The sequence below is a fragment of the Natrix helvetica genome, assembly GCF_964273705.1.
Source record: "Natrix helvetica genome assembly, chromosome: 5".
Taxonomy (NCBI): domain Eukaryota; kingdom Metazoa; phylum Chordata; class Lepidosauria; order Squamata; family Natricidae; genus Natrix; species Natrix helvetica.
The window spans coordinates 148585810-148600990 of record NC_138551.1 but is presented as its reverse complement, the minus strand read 5'-3'; the positions used below and the strand labels follow the sequence as shown (position 1 = coordinate 148600990).

The following is a 15181-nucleotide window of genomic DNA, read 5'->3' as shown; positions in this document are numbered from 1 at the left end:
CAGTTGTTTTCCACACGATCGTTGGAAGCTTCCCCCCCCCTTTTAAAAGCATGTTTTTCCTGCTGGTTCACTCGAAAAGGTACCGTATTTTTCAGAGTATAAGATGCAACTTTTTTCCTCAAAAAAAAGGCTGAAAATCTGGGTGCGTCTTATACACCGAATACAGCATTTTGCCTCTTTGAAGCTCCCCCCCCCTTCACCAAAATGGCCGTGCATAGCCTTACGGAGGCTTTCAGAGAGCTCCTGGGGAGGGCAGAAATGAGCAAAAAATGGGCCGTGTTTTGCCCCCCCAGCCCCCAGCAACATTCTATAAGCCTTCATAAGGCTATGCATGCAATTTTTTTGACAAAAAACGGGCCCGTTTTCGCTAATAACGGGCCGTTTTTGGGAGGTTTGCAGAGTGCAAACACTTTTTTTTCTCCTTTTGGAAAGTTCTTTAACTGATTGATAAGAATTAAATTGATCAAGTGCTGTGCCAGCAGAAACACCTACCTATCTGCTGTATTTCTCTCTTTCTATTTCTCTCTCTCTATCCCTCTACCTACCTACCTACACACACACTCTCGCTCTCTCTCTTTCTCTCTCTCTCTATCCCTTTATCTCCCTCCCTACCTAACTACTCTCTCTCTCCCTGTATTTCTCTCTCTTTATCTCCCTGTCTATCCCTCTATCTACCTACCTACTTTTTAAAAAAATTGCCTCTTCAAAAACCTCGGTGCGTCTTATACTCCGAAAAATACGGTAGTAAAAAATGCTTTGAAAATTAAAAACCGTTGACCACGCCTACCCAGTCACATGACCCACCACCACCAAGCCATGCCCACCAGAGAACCTATGGCAAAAAAATTTACATATCACCACTGAAGTTGCCCTACTTACTGCCCCTTCCCTCCGCTCTTTCCTTCCTGTTCTTTATCAGAGAGGCACGATCGGGTACAGGGGAGTTTCCACCCCCTCTCCCATTCCTTCTCCTAAACCCCATGGATCAACACTGCGATTGGTCGCACCGTGGCTTATGGCTGCCGGCATTGACAGCTAGGTGATTGGGACGACTAACTGTCCCGGCCGGCGAAAAACCCAGGACGAAACTTCCTTTGGCGAATGGGCAGCGGTGAAGCGCGGAGGGGCTGTGGCCCATTGCCGAGGGCGAATGGGTGGGGGGGTGTCATCCGAGGAGAAAAGTCAGAGGAGAATCACCCGAAGAGGAACGCTGGTGGAGAAGAGGTGCGAGACCAAAGGTCCGAGACCAATGATGGCGAACCTTTTTACCACCGAGTGCCCAAATCCAAAGATCAGCTGGCTGGCATGCACATATCTGTTTTTTGGCTGTTTCGGAGGTGGTTTCTGGGTCATTTTCAGGCTGTTTTTGGCCTGAAAAGCCAACAAACAGCCAGAAAACATACCGGAAAATGGTCAGTTTTTTGGCTGTTTTCAGCCCATTTTTTGGCTGTTTTCAGCCCATTTTCTAATGCCCCAGTGCCCACTAAGACCAGCTGGCTGGCATGCACCAGAAAGCAAAAGAGCAACTGGCAACAGCATGCGTGCCCAGAGAGAGGGTTCGGTGTGCCACGTCTGGCCTGCATGCCATAGCTTTGCCATCGCGGTCCTAGACCCTGAAGGGGCAGGTTTAAAACCAGGGTTTTAAACCCCACCCACCCCCAAAAACTAGCATTTGGGAACTGCCGACAGGGCAGAACGAAGCGAGATAGAAGCAGCCCTTTTGTAATAAATACTCCGGCGAGGAGGCCGTTCATGAAATCAAACCTGTGATTGTTTTTGCGTCTCCCATCAAAGAATCTCGGGCGATTTGGAAGATTAAAAGATGTATCGTGGTGGAAAAAATTACTGGGGAATTATTTGCCTCGATGCAAATGTTTGACTGTTTGCGGTGTGAGTGCGTTTGCGGCGTGTGATATGTAATCCGCTTTGCTTCTGCACGCCAGACAGGCGAGATTAATTTTCTTCTTCCTTTCGCACCCGGGGTTTTTTTTTTTTTAAAAAGTCAGCCAGAAAAACAAGAGTTTTTATCTTTCTTTCTTTTTCTTTCCTGGATGCTCCTCAGAGAGATAATATCATATCTTCTCCCCTGTGAATTTTCAGAGGAGGCGGAAAAACGTATTACTGTGGTTTAGCTGCTGGATTTTAATTCAGTTACTGATTTAACTCGTTTTGTGGGTTCGCATCACACACACACACACACACACACACACACACACACACACACACACAACCACGGGCTTAAATCCCCAGCAGGCAGGCCTCACCAGGGTTAACAAGTAATCACATTTGCATGTTGTAGAAATGAAGTTGCTAACTCTCCTTTTGACACGGTTGCGAATCGAGTCCGTATTAAACGAACACGTCTTTTGGCAACTGATTTTTTTCGGCATGGAATTCCCTTCAGACACACGTCCCCGTAACTTACGACAGATAGTCCTCGACTTACACAGCCACAATGGAGCCCAACGTCTCTGCTGCTAAGCGAAACACTTGGCGGTTGTTAACAGCAATAGCCCTTAGACCAGGGGTCAGCAAACTGCGGCTTTGAGCCGCATGTGGCTCTTTCCTCCCTCTGCTGCGGCTCCGTCACCGGTCGGCACCACAATTTTAAGAGGAGCTTCCGGTGGGGAGGGGAGAGGGGAGAGAAGCAGAGTGCGCCAGGAGAAGACTCTATGGCAAGGGGAGGGTTTTCCAGTTGTCTCCACAATTGATAGGGCTTTCGGTTATGACAGGTAGAGGGAAAAGGACGCCGCGCTAGGAGGAGACTCTATGGTGAGGGAACTGGACTTCCGGTCGGCTCCACAATGGATAGGGCTTTCGATTAGGACAGGTAGAGGAAAAAGGACGCCGCGCTAGGAGGAGACTCTATGGTGAGGGAATTGGACTTCCGGTCGGCTCCACAATGGATAGGGCTTTCGGTTAGGACAGGTAGAGGAAAAAGGATGCTGTGCTAGGAGGAGACTCTATGGTGGGGGAACTGAACTTCTGGTCAGCAGCCCCAGAATTGAACAGGGGGCTTCCGGTTAGGACCTTTGTGGCTCCCGGTGGTTTCTCTTTTGTGGGAAACGGGTCCAAATGTCTCTTTAAACACTCTTGAGTGTTTAGGTTTGCTGACCCCTGGTTTAGACTTATATACTGCTTTGCCGTGCTTTTGCAGCCCTCTTTAAGCGGTTTACAGAGTCAGTTTTGTGGCTCCCAATAATCTGGGTCCTCATTTTACCGACTTGGAAAGAATGGAAGGCTGAGTCAACCTTGAGCCTGGTGAGATTCGGCCAAATTGCAGTCAGCAGAAGAAGCCTGGAGTAGTGCACTCTAACCCCTGCGCCACCTTGGCTCTTAAGTTATGGTCACACATCCCCCTCCCCGGGGGGGATGACATCCCCCTCCCCGGGACCGTCATAAATATGAGTCAGCGGCCACACGTCCAAATTTTGATCCTGTGACCATGGGGGGGTATGCTGCAACGTTCCTAAGTGTGAAAAACGGCGGTTCAGTCACTTTTCCCCAATGCCGTCGTAACTTTGAACGGTCACTAAAGGAACTGTCGTAAGTCGAGGACTCCTTGCATAAAGACAATCCAGATTCCTTGGTCCCTGAGAATCTGCAGTTAAAAATTCCACGCGGGGAAAAGAGATGTGATGAACGATTTGCAATTTATTCTCAACTAACTCATAACCTGGCATTGCCCAGGTGTTTATTTATAGGGGGGAAACATCTGGACCAAACGTAATTTCTAACGTTGGGATTTTCCCCCTTACCAGAGTGTGAGCCCCCTTGTGGAGTACTGTGAAGCCGTTACCATGGCAATTCCACTAATGCTGCACAGTAGAAGCCATTTTACGACAGTACAGTAGAAGCCATTTTAAGGCACAACAGGCTGTATCTTAACCGAACAGACACTGTTAGGGGTGTCTTAGCCCCACAGTATTTGTTTCCAGAGAGTGAGTAAGTCATCTGTATACCAAGTTTGGTTGAAATTGCGCAAGGCGTTCCAGAGTTGTGCTGGAACACACGCACACACAAACACGCACACATTTTAATATATATAGATGTTCGCATTGGTCACAAATTTGTAAATGGGCAAACGTTAACGGGAAAGGGGGCATAAAATAAACAGGACAGACTGAACCAGCTGGATATCCTCTTTGTTCCCTTCCTGTGTTTGGGCCAATGAGCTGCCTGTTCTGAACTTGTTAGGGTAAGCACGACTTCGCCTTGTGTGCCTCCACTTCTGACTTCCACAGATTGAAGCCCAGGGAGAAAAGGCACCGCCAAGATTCAGCCCTGCAAACTAAGAAAGATTTGGAGAATGGAAAGGTATGCGTTAAAAGGAACCCGCCCTCGATGGTGCAAGAGGTTAGCGTGGGATGCTCAAGCCGTTGGCAGGAGGAAGGAATCAGCAAGCAGGTAAGACAGGAATGAGAGAGAGAGAGAGAGAGAGAGAGAGACAGAGAGATGAAAAGATGGAGGATGGACAGGACTGAACACTCTTCTCCAAAATCCCCCGTGAGGACAAAAGGATGACAAACAGAGACAGAAGCCACAGGAGGACAGCAGGGCACGAAGTACCGAGGGGAAGGAAGAGAGCAGGACGGGCTGCGTTTCATCCTGAGGGGGGTCAGACTTACCTCTTTTGGCTGTGCCCACTGGATGGAGGCAGAGAAATGGGTGCGTTTTGGTGCCCCGTCCGGCCTCACTTACCACAAGGTCCGCGGTGCTTTACTGGAACGGCGGCTTTCTGATGGCACTCCGCCTTCTGGCGCTCGCAGTCGTTGTAGTAGGTCCGGCTGTCCCGGCCGCAGAGAGGCTGGTAGGCGCCATCGCAGATGACTCGTTCGCAGGAGCAGTGGGCGAGGCCCCGGCGGATCAGGCACACGGCGTTGAAACGGCACTCGTCCCGGCATCTGTCTGGAGATGCCAAGGGGAGAAGGGGCGTCAGTCTCAGCGGTCCCAAAAGGGCAGGGGGGTGTACGGAGGGGGAGAGGGAAAGAGAACCAGGCTAAAAGCCAGGAGACTGGGATTTCTAGTTCTGTGTTAGGTATGAAAGCCAGCTGGGTTACTTTGGGTCAATCACCAGGAGACAATGAGTTCTAGTCCCACCCTAGGTAGGAAACTTGGCTGGATGACTTTGAGCCAATAACCAGGAGATAGTGAGTTCTAGTCCCACTTTAGGCATGAAAGTTGGCTGGATGACTTTGAGCCAATAACCAGGAGACGGTGAGTTCTAGTCCCACTTTAGGCATGAAAGTTGGCTGGGCGACTTTGGGTCAATCACCAGGAGATGGTGAGTTCTAGTCCCACTTTAGGCATGAAAGTTGGCTGGGTGATTTTGGGTCAATCACCGGGAAATTGTGAGTTCTAGTCCCACTTTAGCATGAAAGTTGGCTGGGTGACTTTGGGTCAATCACCAGGAGACGGTGAATTCTAGTCCCACTTTAGAGACATGAAAGCTGGGTCAGTGATTTGTCCCAAGTGCTTGGAGATGGTGAGTTCTAGTTCCACCTTAGGCATGAAACCTGGCTGGGTGACTTTAAGCCAATCACCAGGAGAGGGTGAATTCTAGTCCCTCCTTAAGACATGAAAGCTGGGTCAGTGACTTTGTCCCAATTGCTTGGAGATGGTGAGTTCTAGTTCCACCTTAGGTATGGAACCTGGCTGGGTGACTTTGGGTCAATCACCAGGAGACAGAGAGTTCTAGTCCTATCTTAGGCATGAAAGCCGGTTAGCTGAACTCTCTTTCAGTTCCCACCTCACAGGGTGATTATTGTAGGAAAAATAGGAGACGGAAGGAATGTTAGTTATCTCCACCCCGTTGAGATGTTTATAAAAATAAAAAAGGAGGGATTAAAAAAATGAAACAAAAACTTACCTTGAACCTGGCACTGTCCTGAACGCAACTTCTGGATCTCGATGCCCCGGATGGCGCCCGTCCTATGCAAGACGCACTCGTTCTCGTATGTCACCCCGTCGTCCCCACACACTGGGTCCTTTTTCAGGGGGCAGCTTTCAGGCCTGGGCAGCAACTCGGCTCGTCGCGAGCGAGGGTTGACCCGGCAAACTCTATTCATGTCGTTGTGGGTGTTTTTGCAAGGGTCTGCAGAGTGGGGTGGGGTCGGGGAAAGAAGAACGACGGTCAACCCTGAATCTGACCTGACCAAAGCCATTTTGGAAGCTTCAGCGTTGTCACGCCGGAGCTGAGGGATAGGGAAGGGGGATTTGAGATAGCTGGGATTTGGTAGCCAAAACAAAATGCTTTCTCTTGGGAACCAAGGTCATTTTCACACCTGGTCAGAGGAAGGCGGAACAATGTCACCAGGCAACCAGATAGCGCCATGATCGGACAATGTGACTGATTGTTTTGAGAAAGTGACAAACGTTTTCTTTTAATTAGGTGAAAACCGCGGGAAGGACGGTCGTAAAACGGAACGGTTCACAAATGCTTGGCCATTCGCTTAACAACTGTGGCAAGGACGGTTGTAAAATGGGGCGGGGTCAGAAATGCCTCGCTTAGCAAGGGAGGTTTTGAGCTCCGTTCTGGCCGTAAATCGAGGGCCACCTGTACGGATTGATGCGGAGTTCCTGGCGAGCAAATGAGTGCAAACAGCTGGGATTAAAAATAGCCCAGCCAGGATTTGACCTCTCGGATCTCGGCTTAACCAGATCATCTTGGTTTCAATGCTTGGATAGACTTATCAGAAAGCGAAAAAACGCCAGGCTGCAGATCATACGGATACAGGAACTGGCTAATCCCCTTCTCAGCTTCTCTCCGCAGGGGCGTTTTTAACACCTCCCCGGCTGATAATATCAAGAGAAGCAGCACACTTTGGGCTCCCTTAATAACTGAAATGCAAAAATGTGTGTTTGGTCCTTTCCCCCCCCCCCTCCAAAAAAATGCAGCCCCATGTGGATCTCGGTATCAGCCCAAGAGGGACAATAGATTAACATGTCGCCATGGAGACCAAAGAACCATATGTGTGTGTGTGTTTCCGTTTGGGGGGGGGGAAACAAAACACACCTTAACCCCTGTAGACAATGTGTAGAGTGAGATCAGAGGCATGTGCTCGGATTCCTGTGGGCTTTTGCAGAAGAAAGAAAGAAAGAGAGAGAGAGAGAGAGAGAAAGAGAGGGAGGAAGGAAGGAAGGAAGGGAGAAAAGAGGGAGGGAAGGAAGGAAATCCCTACAATATATACGTATATTCATGAATAGGAAGGAAGGAAGAAAAGAAAGAAAGAAAGAAAGAAAGAGAGGAAGGGAGGAAAACAAACAAACCCCCAAAATGTATATCTATATTCCTCAATAGGAAGGAAGGAAGGAAAGACAGGGAAGAAAGAAAGAAAGAAAGAAAGAAAGAAAGAAAGAAAGAAAGAAAGAAAGAAAGAAAGAAAAAAAGAAGGAAGGAAAGAAAGAAGAGGGGAGGAGGGAGGGAAAATTCATATAGATAGATAGATAGATAGATAGATAGATAGATAGATAGATAGATAGATAGATAGATAGATAGATAGATAGATAGATAATGATAGATAGATAGATAGATAGATAGATAGATAATGATAGATAGATAGATAGATAATGATAGATAGATAGATAGATAGATAGATAGATAGATAGATAGATAGATAGATAGATAGATAGATAAAGATAGATAGATAGATAGATAGATAGATAGATAGATAGATAGATAATGATAGATAGATAATGATAGATAGATAGATAGATAGATAGATAGATAGATAGATAGATAGATAGATAGATAATGATAGATAGATAGATAGATAGATAGATAGATAATGATAGATAGATAGATAGATAGATAGATAGATAGATAGATAGATAGATAGATAGATAAAGATAGATAGATAGATAGATAGATAGATAGATAGATAGGAAGGAAGGAAGGAAGGAAGGAAGGAAGGAAGGAAGGAAGGAAATCCCATATATATATATATATATATATATATATATATATATATATATATATATATATATATATATATATATATATATATATATATATATATATATATATATATATATATATATATATATATATATATATATATATATATATATATATATATATATATATATATATATATATATATATATATATATATATATATATATATATATATATATATATATATATATATATATATATATATATATATATATATATATATATATATATATATATATATATATATATATATATATATATATATATATATATATATATATATATATATATATATATATATATATATATATATATATATATATATATATATATATATATATATATTTATTCCTGTGTGATCCAAATCTCTGAAGCTTTCATTGTACACACTGGGGGAGAATGCAGCCATGTCACAAAAACTCATTCGTGATTTCTCTGAAATCCTGGGAGCTTCGGTGAACTGGGCAGAAAGCGGGGCAAAAAAATCTGGTTTTATGGCACCTTACTCAATACAGGGACTCCTCGACGTATGGCCACAGTCGAGCCCAAAACGTCTGTTGCTAAGCGAGGCATTTCTTAAGTGCCCCATTTTACAACCGTCCCTGCCACGTTAAGTGAATTGCTGGCTTTGTTAAGCCAGTTTTGTTGCCTGCCAGTGGCCAGTGGAGCTGGCGGCAGACTGAGACAGTGAGGAGGTTGGGGAGGAACATGGGCCAGTCTGGGAGTCTGGGGAAGGCTCTGCGTCGGAGGCAGAGAGGGGGCCAGGACCATCTGACAGTTATCAGCTGCCTTCGGAGTCAGACATCAGTGAGGCAGAAGAACAGCTGGAGCCTGTTCCCAATGTGCACATGCGCAGAGCTGCCAGGAGAAGGGAACAGCTAAGGAACAAGGGCCGACTCGGGAGTAAAAGCACAGGTAGACAGTGAATGGCTCCTCCCGTAGGGAATCAAAGAGGAGCGAAAGGGGAGTGGAGTTTGCAGGAGACAATTAGTTGAATTCAGTAGGGTGAAGATCTGTTCCTGACTTCTTGCCAAGGAATTGCTGCTACAGCATGGCGTTTGGAAGATATCGGCCTGGCAGCTCTCCAAGCCCGATAAAGGTCTGTAGTTGTGAAATCTCATGAAAGATTGTCGGCCGGAACTTGGCTGGAGAGGAATTCCCTTTAACCTAAATAAAGGGGGTTTTATCGAGATGATTTTGGGGGAAGATTAGTTCAGAACAGCCACGTGAAAAGTGAGGACAAGTCCTAACAGCTTCTTCATTGTGCTTTGAATGGGCTTAACACTCCCCCACACACTGACGAAGTTACCCGGAGAGGTGATGAAACGTCTGCAGCAAAACCACCAAAATCAGAGACCCCCCGGCCTCTGCGGACGGGATTCTTACCACAGGGCCCGTCAAACTTCTTGAAGATGTTCTCCTGCTTGTCGCAAGCGTGTCGGTTCAGGTGGCACTCGCTGCGGTAGTCCTTGCCGTCGCTGCCGCAAACGGTGTTTTCGGGCAGGCCGCTACAAAAGGACATGCAGATGCATTTGGCCGACTGCCCGTCCGTGGACCGTACGCAGGTGCTGCCGAAGCTGCAAACTACCTCTGTGCAGGGGTCTTTCGAACCTGAAGAAGAGGGGAAGAAGAGTCAATTCTTTGGGCAGGGGTGAAATCCAGCCGGTTCGGGCAGGTTCTGGAGAACCGGTAGCAGAAATTTTGAGTAGTTGGGAGAACCGGCAAATGCCTCCTCTAGCTGGCCCCAGAGTGGAGAGGGAATGGGGATTTTGCAGTATTCTTCCCCTGGAGTGGGGAGGGCATGGGGATTTTGCAGTATCCTTCCCCTGGAGTGGGGAGGGAATGGAGAGTTTGCAGTATCCTTCCCCTGGAGTGGGGAGGGAATGGAGAGTTTGAAGTATCCTTCCCCTGGAGTGGAGAGGGAATGGGGATTTTGCAGTATCCTTCCCCTGGAGTCGGGAGGGAATGGAGGTTTTGCAGTATCCTTTCCCCTGGAGTCGGGAGGGAATGGAGATTTTGCGGTATCCTTCCCCTGGAGTGGGGAGGGAATGGGGATTTTGCAGTATCCTTCCCCTGGAGTCGGGAGGGAATGGAGATTTTGCAGTATCCTTTCCCCTGGAGTCGGGAGGGAATGGAGATTTTGCGGTATCCTTCCCCTGGAGTGGGGAGGGAATGGAGAGTTTGCAGTATCCTTCCCCTGGAGTGGAGAGGGAATGGGGATTTTGCAGTATCCTTCCCCTGGAATGGGGAGGGAATGGGGATTTTACAGAATCCTTCCCCTGGAGTGGGGAGAGACTAAAGATTTTGCAGTATCCTTCTCCTTGGAGTGGGGAGGGAATGGAGATTTTGCAGTATCCTTCCCCTGGAGTGGGGAGGGACTAAAGATTTCGCAGCATCCTTCTCCTTGGAGTGGGGAAGGAATGGGGATTTTGCAGTATCCTTCCCCTAGATGTGCCAACGAGATGTTTCTAATAAATTCGAACTTTGAGGAAACACAAGCCTCGGAGTTTTATTTCATTGGGGGATGTTTTTTGGAACCCTGACATGACTACAAGAACAATTTACACCACTCAGGTGACCCTGGGGACACAGATAAACCTCCAAGTGGCCTCAATGACCCTCTAAAAGGATGCAAATGACCAGCTGGAATATACCGTATTTTTCAGAGTATAAGCCGCACTCCACTCCCTTAAAATGAGTGAAAACTTCGGTGCATCTTATAGACCAAATACGTGTCAGGCCTGCAGCCATCTTTTCTTTTGGATCTTTGGCCTGCCACACTTTCTGTTATTCTACTACGCATTTTCTATTGTGGGAAAATGGGAGCAGGGGAATCACACAGAGTTGGGTGATATGTAGCCATAACAAAATTCTTTCTAGAAAACCAAGGTCATCCTTTGTCTCTGCACCCGGCCGGAAAAGGATGGGTGGAAGCTGCCAGCGTGGCAGTGGGAGATTGGATCATGTGATGGACTTGTAGGGGGGGGCAAGATCTTGAACTTTCAACTGGGTGGGGAAAACCGGGAAGCTTTCAGATTCGGGTTTTCTCAAGTGCGCCAACATGGCTCTCTTAATAAATTGAAACTTTGAGGAATCTTTTGCCTGGGACTCTGATTTATTTTTGGATGCTATTTGGAACCCCGACAATACGGGTTTATTTTGGGGCTCCTGAACCCTCCACACATCAATGCTGGGTAATGAAATGTCTGCAAGAAAACTGAGCTCAGGGAGACCCCACAGTCCAGTGGTAGGTTCCGGGCTCTCTTGTAGCATTGATGATGTTACCTAGTTGGGCCGTGAGACGTCGGCAAGCAAACCGCCAAACTCACGAGGAGGACCCCGTACATTCCACAAAAAATATTTTGCCACACTAAAAAGCCTCAAGTATTTGACGCACGCCCCCGTAGTATGAAGTCTCCTTTCCATGGAAACTTCGGGCATTGTTTGCCCCATGGATTTCATCAAGCAAAGAGTGAATGAGATTGGAATGGCAACAAGGAGATGGCCTTAATGTGCCATAAGCAAAATGTAATTAGAGACAGACATTAAGAGGCTTCAGGCTGTTTCTAAGATGGGGGCAGTGTCTTATTTATAAAGGTCCTTTATTTATTTAATTAACCCCCCTCCTTCATTAGACATTTCCCCCACACCCCCCACAAGCCCATAACCCATTGTTAATTATTTTAAATAAATCAGGATGACACATCCCTCTCTCTCTGTCTCTCTCTTTCTTTCCGTCTCTCTTTCTCTTCCTCTCTCTCTCCCTGCCGCCCTCTCTCTTTCTCTGTTTTTTCTCTTTCTTTCTCTCTCTCCCCACTTCCTCCCTCTTTCTTTGTTTCTCTTTCTTTCTCTCTCCCCCCTTTCTCCCTTTCTTTTTGTTTCTCTTTCTTTCTCCCGCTCTCCCTCTTTCTTTTCCTTTTTTCTTTCGCTGTTTCTTTCTCTCTCTCCCCCTTCCTCCCTCTTTCTTTTTCTTTTTTTCTTTCTTTCTCTATCTATCTGTTTCTCACTCTCCCTCCCTCTTTCTTTTTCTGCCTCTCTTTCTTTCTGTTTCTTTCTCTTTCTCTCTCCCTTCCTCCCTCTCTCCCGCTTTCTTTTTCTGTTTCTCTTTCTTTCTCTCTCCCTTCCTCCCTTTCTTTTTTTGTTTCCCTTTTTTCTCTCCCTCCCTCCCTCTTTCTTTTTGTTTCTCTTTCTTTTTTCTCTCTCCCTTCCCCTCTTTCTTTTCTTTTTCTTTTGTTCTCTATCTGTTTCTTTCTCCCTCCCTTCCTCCCTCTTTCTTTTTGTTTCTCTTTCTTTTTTCTCTCTCCCTTCCCCTCTTTCTTTTCTTTTTCTTTTGTTCTCTATCTGTTTCTTTCTCCCTCCCTTCCTCCCTCTTTCTTTTTGTTTCTCTTTCTTTTTTCTCTCTCCCTTCCCCTCTTTCTTTTCTTTTTCTTTTGTTCTCTATCTGTTTCTTTCTCCCTCCCTTCCTCCCTCTTTCTTTTTGTTTCTCTTTCTTTTTTCTCTCTCCCTTCCCCTCTTTCTTTTCTTTTTCTTTTGTTCTCTATCTGTTTCTTTCTCCCTCCCTCCCTTCCTTCCTTCCTCCCTCTTTCTTTTTCTGTTTCTCTTTCTTTATCTGTTTCTTTCTCTCCCTTCCTCCCTCTCTCTTTCCCGCGCTCTCTGTTTCTCTCTCTCTCTCTCTGTGTCTCCTCTTCTCCCGAGCTCTCTGCAGGAGTCCAGAAAGCAGAGATTTATCGCTAAAAGCAGGAACTTCTCCATCAGAGAGGGAGGGGGGAAAGGTCAAGTTAATTTACTTGGAAAAAAGGAGAGAGGGGCATTTTCATTTGCACAGTTCCTTGCTTTTGTGGGGTATGTGCCTTGCCAGCACGGAGAGTTCATTAGCCTCACTTACGAGGCCTTCTCCGGAAAAATCACCCACTCCGGGTGTAAAGCTGGACTTGGGAAAAATCACAGCCAGCATCTTGTGAGGGTGCGATGAAGAGGTGATTAAGTCAACCAGCCTATTTCTCACCAAGAAGGGCTGAGGTTATACATTATTCGGAGGATCACAAAAGGGGAACGTTAGAAACTTAAATGTTTGGTTAGCATATTATTATTTTTTTCCTATTTTTGGGTGGGAGGCTAACCCACAACAACAACAAAAATGTTCTTTTGACTCTGAACATTCAAAACTATTTCTAAGATCCTTGCGAAAATAACTTGATGCGCTTCTTGGTTTTGTTAGGGATAATTTTCCATCGTGATATACTTGATAATTTGGTCACTTGCTTTGTTCACTTACTGATATATTTTGCATCACTTATTTCCCCCCCTTTTTTTCTCTCTCTTTCGCTTGTTCATTTTCACTTTTTCTTTTGATAGAGAAAACAAAAGATGGAATAACAGAGTCGGAAGGGACCATGGAGGTCTTCTAGTCCAACCCCCTGCTCAGGCAGGAAACCCTACACCACTTCAGACAAATGGATATCAAATCTCTTCTTTAAAACTTCCAGTGTTGGAGCATTCACAACCTCTGGAGGCAAGTTGTTCTCATTGTCAGGAAATTTCTCCTCAGTTCTAAGTTGCTTCTCTCCTTGATTAGTTTCCACCCATTGCTTCTTGTCCTGCCCTCAGGTGCTTTGGAGAATAGCTTGACTCCCTCATCTTTGTGGCAGCCCCTGAGATATTGGAAGACTGCTATCATGTCTCCCCTAGTCCTTCTTTCTCTTAAACTAGACATACCCAGTTCCTGCAACCGTTCTTCCTATGCTTTAGTCTCCAGTCCCCTAATCCACTTTGTTGCTCTTCTCTGCACTCTCTCCAGAGTCTCCACATCTTTTCTACATCGTGGCAACCAAAACTGGATGCTGTATTCCAGCTGTGGCCTTACCAAGGCCTTATAAAGTGGTATTAACCCTTCACGTGATCTTGATTCTATCCCTCTGTTGATGCAGCCTAGGACTGTGTTGGCTTTTTTGGCAGCTGCTGCACACGGCTGGCTCCTATTTAAATGGTTGTCCACTAGGACTCCAAGATCCCTTTCGCAGTTACTACTATTGAGCAAGGTACCACCTATACTGTACCTGTGCATTTCAATTTTCTTGCCTAAATGCAGAACCTAACTTTTTTCACCATTGAATTTCATTTTGTTAGATAGTGCCCAACGTTCAAGTTTGTCAAGATCCTTCTGTATCTTAAGCCTATCTTCTGGAGTGTTGGCTATTCCTGCCAGCTTGGTGTCATCTGCAAATTTGATGATTTCCCCATTTATTCCCTCATCCAAATCATTGATGAAGATGTTGAAGAGTACTGGGCCTAAAACCGAGCCTTGGGGTACTCCACTGCATACTTCCCTCCATGTAGATGCAGTTCCATTGAGGACTACCCGTTGAGTGCGGTTGGTCAGCCAGTTACAAATCCATCTGGTAACTGATGCTCTCTAACCCACATTTTTCTATTTTATCAAGTAGTAAATTATGGTCTACTTTATCAATTGCCTTACTGATTACTCATTTAGCAGATCAAATGCAAAATGATCAAATACAACAGGAGGACGAGGAAACATGTACCAATAATAACTTATTTTTGGCCAACAATAAATTCAAGAAAGTGACTTCATTCTGGCAGTTTAGAATTTGATCTACACAGAAGAAGAAGGAGAAGGAGAAGAAGACAAAGGAGAAGGAAAAGAAGTAGTACTTTGAAATCCAAGGTGGGATGGATGAAATGTCGAGACCGGCCACACTTAGGGGAGACGGGGGAGAAGGAGGAGAAGAAGGAAAAGAAAGATGGAGAGGAGGAAGAAGGAGAGAAAGAAAAAGAAAGAGGAGGAGGAGAGAAGAGGAGGAGGAAAGAAGAGGAGGAGAAGGAAAGAAAAGGAGAGGAGGGAGAGAAAGAAAAGGAGGAGGAGAAGAAGACAAAGGAAGGAGGAGGAAGAAAAGAAGTAGGAGGAAGAGAAGGAAGAAGAAGAGAAAGAAGAAGGAGGAGAATCAAGGAGGAGGAGGAGGAGGAGGAGAAGAAGAAGAAGGAGAAGAAGAAGAAGAAGAAGAAGAAGAAGAAGAAGAAGAAGAAGAAGAAGAAGAAGAAGAGGAGGAGGAGGAGGAGGAGGAGGAGAACTTTGAGATCCGAGGTGGAATGGATGAAATGTCGAGACCGTCTACACTTAGGGGAGGATGAGAAGTGGAGGAAAGAAGGAAAAGAAAGATGGAGAGGAGGAAGAAGGAGAGAAAGAAAAAGAAAGAGGAGGAGGAG

General features: G+C 45.8%; 1 protein-coding gene across 2 annotated transcripts in view; it reads right to left on the bottom strand.

Annotated features, from left to right (window-relative positions):
- The window catches only part of AGRN (agrin), a 277808-nt gene that overhangs the window by 92929 nt on the left and 169698 nt on the right, over positions 1 to 15181 (bottom strand). For both annotated transcript variants that reach the window (XM_081954875.1, XM_081954876.1), the window contains exons 5-7: positions 9344 to 9568; positions 5870 to 6094; positions 4702 to 4908 (exon numbers count right to left, since the gene is read on the bottom strand). In XM_081954875.1, the coding sequence (XP_081811001.1) occupies positions 4702 to 4908; positions 5870 to 6094; positions 9344 to 9568 (657 nt within the window). The remainder of the gene's footprint in view (positions 1 to 4701; positions 4909 to 5869; positions 6095 to 9343; positions 9569 to 15181) is intronic.